A 7,500-nucleotide genomic window follows, 5' to 3' on the forward strand; every position below is an offset into this window, starting at 1 on the left:
ACTTGGACATAAAGTACGGTGTGCTGTGGCCTCAAAAAGATTTCACATATGATTACACAACCTCCTTCAGCTCACAGCTAACACTTTGGTAAAAATAACGGAGCTAAGAAGAGTGAAGTAACACCTCTATTGTATAACTCATGTTAATACACGTCTGTGCTCCAGGTTTGAAGTCTTTCCTCAGATGTCGTAGTAAGAAAATAAACAACGCTGAACGTTTTCTGACCCAATCAAAAAACGTTGGTTGGAGGTTACACCAATAAAGGATCCCTCTGCTGTTTACCTGATCCCAGGCTTTCACAGGCTCAGCTTTCATAAAGAAAAACATTTCAGGAAAAAAAAAGGAAAAAAAAGGATGCATGGGATAAAAAATGAAAAGAGTCATGGCAGGCTAAAATGTTTGTTATGAAAAAAAAGACGCAGTAATAAAAAGAAAGCAGAGAGAAGAGAAGCTGACAAATCTCAACGCTCCCGAAAAAATCATTTTAATGAAAACTTTCAAAACACAAATTCAGCTGCGGAGGCCAAAACTCAGCAGAACAAAGCAGACTTATTTCCCTCCCTTTCTTTCTTTCTTTCTTTCTTTCTTTCTTTCTTTCTTCCTTTCTTCCTTCCTTCCTTCCTTCCTTCCTTCCTTCCTTCCTTCCTTCCTTCCTTCCTTCCTTCCTTCCTTGCAGAGGCCAAAATACAGCAGAACAAAGCAGACTTATTTCCCTCCCTCCCTCCCTTCCTTCCTTCCTTCCTTCCTTCCTTCCTCCCTCCCTCCCTCCCTTCCTTCCTTCCTTCCTTCCTTCCTCCCTTCCTTCCTTCCTTGCAGAGGCCAAAATACAGCAGAACAAGGAAAGACCTTCCTTCCTCTTTCTTCCTTCCGATGGTCAAAATACAGCAGACCAGGCCGAGATATAATCATGCTGGTCACACACACTGCAGGTTGTGCGAGTCGAGGTTACCTGAGTGTTTTGCGGACCATATCCTCGTCGGTGATGCCGTAGTAAGTCAGGGTCTCACTCCAGACGGGGTTGAGCGTGTTGCGCAGAGTCTTGGTTCGAAGTTTATTGGCCTGAAAGACAAAGAGAGAGAGAGAATCTGATCATTTAACAGGACCGAGCAGCATGATCGACTGAGTACCCGCTCTGCCTCCTCCACAGCTCGGGAGACTTCATCCCTCAGGTGTCAAAGAGTTATTGAAGTGCTGCCACAATTTTATAAACATCCCTGAAAATGTACAAAACCTCTGAGCCCGGGTGAAAATCTGACAATGGACTGATGTCCAGCCGCTCGCAGTAAAACACGAGCTGGCTGCTGCTTATCGAACACCGCTGGGAATTAAAAATATTATAATATCATGAATTTAAATGAAGTGGCAGGCTTCCAATATTCGTGTGCATTCAAGAGAGTGAGGGGTGTTGAGCAAACTGAAGTTTAAAAGGTGGTTACAATGACTCAGTTCTGCTTCAGGCTGCCAAAAGAACATTACACTGACATATGAGGCCATCAGTACCTGTGGCCATTGTTCAATGATCAATCAATCAATCAATCAATCAATCTTTATTTATATAGCGTCAATTCATAACAGGCGTTATCTCGAGACACTTTAGATAGATAGATAGATAGATACTTTATTGATCCTGAGGGAAATTCAAGTCATGCAGGTAAAGCAAAAGCAGGTAAAGGACCTTACTGTTTGTCTGTTAACATTAACAAAAGAGCAGGTAACAAGACCATGCTCATTGTCATGTTTACATAAAGCAGGTAAAGGACCTTACTTATGGCTATATTACAAGAGCCCAGCTTAATCCGTCATAGTGTGGCAAGAAAAAACTTCCTTTTAACAGGCAGAAATCTTCAGCAGACCCGGGCTCATGACGGAACAGCCATCTGCTAAACTGTGATGATGCATGAGATCAAAGGAAACACGCGGGAGTCCAAAATCAAATAGAAACTTGTTAAAATAAGATGTTTGATCACATGCTAACATTTAAAGGAGCAGGATGTAACGCTGACGCCTTGTGTTTAAAATTGGTACTGCAGTCTCTGTAAAGCTTTCTGCGTTCTAACCTCTCTCCATGTTTCAAAAGCATCTCCAACATTGATCCTAGTTTGAGCAGCTTTCTGCTGCTGGAGCTTATTAGAAACATGCAGAGGCTTTTTAGCTCGGGTACAGCTCGGGCCTTCAAAGCCCCGCCTACCTTCTCTGGTCCAATCAGATCCAGAGCATTCAGGAGCAGAATCTAAAGTTAGAAGGAGGACATACTGGCTGCTGCATTGTTGTCAGAGAAACCAGCACACAGGCTGTTATTTGAAATTTTTTTTGTCTATTTATAATTGGTTTTACTGCTAAAGTCAGCTAGCCTGTCAGCTTAGCCGCCAGAGCAGCAGAACAGGCCTGTATTTAAAGACGGAGTCATGGGTTATTTGAGTCATAAATGAAATGAAACTCTCCATTAGCGCCTTCAGTGGTTTCAGGGATCTGTCTGGTCTCTGTGTAGCAGACCTGACGGAGGCCTTAGCATAATCCTGCCAGGAAAACAAGATGCCGTCACCTTCCAGTCGCTATGCTATTCTCTCAGCTCGCTCTCCCAATAATCATTAGGCTCGGTCTAAGAGCCTCATTAAGAGCCACTAAAGAGGTCATAAGTTCTGCTTGCACTCTAATCAGAAGTGAAGTGTCACGCTCGGCTGAAGAGACAGATCCCAGTTTCTTCTCCCCAGAGACCACAATCAAACACAACCAAATGCCTCTCATTTCTCCACATCGCCCCGCCAAACGCTGGCGAAGATTTGTGACCGTAATAGATCCGCTGTTTGTGTGAATGCTGATAAACAGAACGCAGGCAACAAGAGATGCACACTTAGAGTCTGATTGGCTGAGAATGGATTGCGGTCGCTAAAAGCTCCAAAGCTGTGCATCATTTGCTCTCCCGCCATCCGCTCCGTCTTAAGGTCAGATTCACAAAGCGTGATGATGTGCAGGTGCAAACACGCCGTCTTCAGATCACTTTACTCACATTCTGCAGGGCAGCTATTGCACATGCACGCTTCACAATTGCCATGGCAACACGGTTATTGTTGAGCTCTATCAGAAACATAGAACAGGTAAATCTTAACCTCCTGCCAGATTCAGTTAATAAAAATATTTTAAGGTCATATTTGGTTATATTTGAAAACAGCTGACGATACCTTCAGGATCTTTGTCGGCATGTTTTCTTACCGTTAGTGAGGCAGGTGGCGAACACAGTTTTAAAGTCAACATTTTGGAAAGGACTTTTATCTGTGACTGTCTTAATCGTCAGTGTGTGCACCTTCAGCTCAATGTGTGTCCTTCCTAAATGAGTCTGTGTTTCAGCTCCACTAACTCCCCACACCTCTTTGGATTTCAGAGGGCCCTTTCATGCCTGAGCTTCATGCAAAACTGCTTCAATAATTGGCCTGAGAGGGAACCTTTTTAGCCTCGGTAGCTGAAATGACTTGTGACTCGGGTTGCTCATTTGTAGCGCATCAGCTCTCCATCTGTGAGCAGGTGCTGGAGCTGAATTATTTCCCCTTTGATGTGCACACTGATCACCGATCGAGCAGAGAAACCTCCCTGTGCACTGCAGGTTCACTGTGTTTTTATATTTAATTCACTGCTGTCATCGCCCGAGTTCAAACCACAGGCCTTTCATTATGTCATTTCAAGGATGTCAACCACTCAGGGCTGCGTTAACTCTTTGATTAAATACCTGTTGAGTCATGACTTCGGGTCAATTTATCCACATCCCGGCCCACGAGTGACTGACATCTTAAGACACCTTGATTTAACTTCTCACTCCTCCTTTTGTGGTCCTGCCAACAATCTACTTAGAAAATTTAAAATAATTTAAGTGCCCCCCCCCCCCCCCCCCACTCATTTGTCGATTGCTTCGCCTGTCATGGTGGATGAGAAAACTGACTGAGACGAAAAAGCTTTATTTCATTGAATGATGAATATTTTTGTTTTTACACAAACAACGTCTGAAGATATTCCAGTTTTATCTGCTCGTTGATTCCATGCATGTGCAAAAATGTTCACACAATTGGTTTGTGGTCAATATATGTAGTGAGTTCTGCAATTACACAAACATGTCTGTCTACAAACCCCCCCAATAATGAGAAAAGTCCATCCTCTCTGTCTTCTGCCCGCTCCACTTTTCAGAAAATGTGTGCTCAAACAGGTTGTTTGGGGATTTTCCCTTCATGACATCACAAAGGGCAGTAGCCCCTCCCCCAGGTGGGTGACACTCCCACAGCTAGGTGTTTGTTCTGCCCTCTGAGTCTGCCTTCTCACCGTAAACAATAGGACATGGAGCCAGAAAGCAGCGAGTACACCCGAGCCCTTCCAGAGAGGGGGCGTGGTCAGACACAGCTCATTTACATATTTAAAGCTACAGACACAGAAACAGCCTGTTCTGAGCAGGGCTGAAATAGAGGGGTTTATAGACATGATCAAATACAGGATCAGAGTGGATTTACAACAACACACTTCACACACATGATGAAGAAGAGCTCTGACTCTTATTGAAATTAAAGAGAAGGAGAATATGTGACTTTTAAACATTAAAACTACCACATTCATTCAAAAATACAAACAGCTTATCTAGAAGCAGTCCTCTAAGCAGATGACACGCTAAGCCACAGCATTTTGTAGCTCTGACTGTGTGGAAACAACGTCCTCGGCTCTCTGTCTCTCTCTACACTGAAAAGGTACAGAGTTATTAGAATATTAACTTACTGTCTTTAATAATTTATAGGGCCTGTTTTAGCGCCACCACAACAATGTCAGAGCGCTCCTCACCGGCTCTAACTGTTGCTAGATCATACAAGTTGGCTCATGGCTCTTCCACTTCCGAGACCTAAACTGTAGCCTCCAAAAGACGAGTCAGATTAATTCCCTTTTAAGCCTGAATTCACAAAGTATCGCCTGTAGTTTGCAAAGACTCCACTGATCTAATCAACAAGCTGCACTTCAGTCTATTCTTTTTTAGAAACATTCATTAGACAAGATCCAAAAGCAGGACAGACTTTGATTCAAGTAAGAAAGAAACAAATAATTAACCACATCCCACGTAATCATTTCACTGAGATACAGAATAAAAACCTGTTATTTGCATTTTTATACAAAATGTGTGTGTGTGTGCGTCAACAGCCTTCCTGTTGGAATCATTTGCTGATTGAGGCAGAAACAATCAGCGAGAGGCTTATTATGTGGAACCCCGCCAACAGACCTGCAAATAATCACACAGCTAATTGATTAAATTCAGCAGAATCACATATCCTCGCCCATGACTCACAACACACAATCATCACCCTCATCCTGTCATGTTTACCGTTCTGCTCAGAGGGTTTCCCCCGTGCTGTCTCACCCTGATAAAGCCCTGACGCTCCCTTCGTCTTTTTCTTCTTCATCAGCTCTCATCGGCTGACAGAGAAAATCATTCAAAGACAGTCGCAGTCTGATATCTACTTTTATATTCATTGATGCTAATTCGGGTGATTAAGGGGCACTGACAGCTGATGGCGGTTGTGTTGCATTCCCCGTGTACAGGGAGGCTATACTTATGATGTGGGTCTCACTTCACATCATTTCCTGTCTCTTCAGCTTTTTATCATGATGATTAAAGCTACAATATGTACAACACTTCCACTAAAATATCTAAATTAATGAACAATTAAACCTACATAAAGAAATAAAGTTGTAACGAGAGGTGTCTTCGTCGTCGTGGTGGTCGCTGTGACAGACACGGCATGTTAATCGTTGCCGTGGAAACACCAGATGTTACGTCAAAGACAGCTGCATAAAAAGATGACGTGTGAGCTGCTGCTGAAAGCTGCTGAACTGTTGCTGTTTGTTGCTGCTGTGCGTACAAGTACATGACATTTGGATTCTATTCTTCAGGTCGGTTGTCTTGACTACGCTCAGCTCTGAGTTAGTTTTCATCTGCAGGAGCAGGGAGAATCACTCCCGTGATTCCCCGCCAGGATCAACATCATCCTTTGATTGAGAGCCCCCTGGAGGCTGACGCTTGGTAACACAAGTGCTACATTTAATTCAGTAGATATTTTACAAAATGCTCCTTTAAAGAGCAGTTAAGAGGGAACATTTGATAAGATACCACTGGAAAGACAACAGACTTAACTTCGTGCAAAACAAATTTGAAAGTAAGTTAGCTGCCATTAGATGGATGCTCTACAAGTCATGTGATGAGGAGGGCTGTGCGTTGATATGTATACTATCTAAGTATATAAAATAAGTTGGTTTCACACAGGCACAGCAATAAGACATCATTTGAGTGTGACAGAGGAAAATGGCCTCCATAGGAACGGGGTAAACTCCTGTGACAAATCATCTTAAAGATCGCATAAAGAAGTTTCAACAAACCCATTTAAATAGGCTCAGAGACTGCACTGAAACAGGATCTTCTGAAGGAGTGAGAGCCAGGAATCCATTAACAGAAGATGTACAGTAGCACTTTATCAGCCGGGGCGGGACGCAGAGCTGGTGGGAGCAGCAGATGGCAGGGGGAGAAGCCAAAACTCAATGGTGCAGAAAACAAAAAGTCTGTTTCTTTAGCCTCTTTCAGCCTTTGAAGAACTAAGTGATGAATGATTCCACTAAAGCCTATCAATAATGAGAGAAGTGGCCAAGTAATGACTGGATTGTTGCTGCCAGGTTCAGGACAAAGCACCAAGATTTACTGAGTTATCACTGCAAACAGGAAAATGTTCCAGCAGGAAGTTGGAAGGCAAGTCCAATCCAAAGCCTGGTATTGATGTTAAACGGTGTTTTTTGACCCGTCATTAGTCACCGCTGAAGGTGCTGCGTAGTACTGATGTGTCATGATCAAAAGATGTGGCTCTGAGAGACGATGCTTTATAGAGAATCAGAAGAGCCAACTCTCGTCAAAGTGAGAGCCGGCGCCCAGCTTTTTCCTTCCGCTGCTTCGCTCAGACGGCGGGTTAAGCCCCTCTTCTGCTCATGGCAGAACTTTGTTTTGATTGGCCGGCAAGTTTGCATGCGAGTGAGACAGCAGATGATGGATTAAAGAGTTCTGGTTCTGTTCTGTTTGTGTTTGCATTTTTGGATTTGTGCAAGTCAAAAGTTTGATTGAAATATTAAAGCTAAGCAAAGTTAAGCTAATAAATGGGCAACAAAAGATGATAAATTAAGAGCCATTTAGGAGTCAGTCTGAAAATAGCAGGACTTCCCATCAGTACTGCTCGCACAACCCGGCCTTATATCCATGTTGTGTTTGTAAAGACTAACTTGCAGTACAGTAAAGCTGTTACAGTGTGGTGGTTCCTGGTTTGAATCCCTGTCTGACAGGAGCCTCTTCGGTTTCCTTCCACAGTCCGAACACATGCTCGTTAGCTTAACTGTGACTCTAAATTTCCTGCAGGTGTGAATGTGAGTGTGTCTGTTTCTATATGTCAGCCCTGTGATTGGCTGGCGAACAGTCCAGGGTGTTGTAGCCCCGCCTCTCG

The 7,500-nt window shown here is 43.5% G+C and overlaps 1 protein-coding gene across 1 annotated transcript in view; it reads right to left on the minus strand.

Annotated features, from left to right (window-relative positions):
* Positions 1-7,500, minus strand: part of doc2b (double C2-like domains, beta) — a 108,472-nt gene that overhangs the window by 20,752 nt on the left and 80,220 nt on the right. Inside the window, exon 4 of the mRNA XM_079355832.1 lies at positions 951-1,060. Within this exon, the coding sequence (XP_079211958.1) occupies positions 951-1,060 (110 nt within the window). The remainder of the gene's footprint in view (positions 1-950; positions 1,061-7,500) is intronic.

The sequence above is a fragment of the Symphodus melops genome (assembly GCF_947650265.1).
Source record: "Symphodus melops genome assembly, chromosome: 11".
NCBI lineage: Eukaryota > Metazoa > Chordata > Actinopteri > Labriformes > Labridae > Symphodus > Symphodus melops.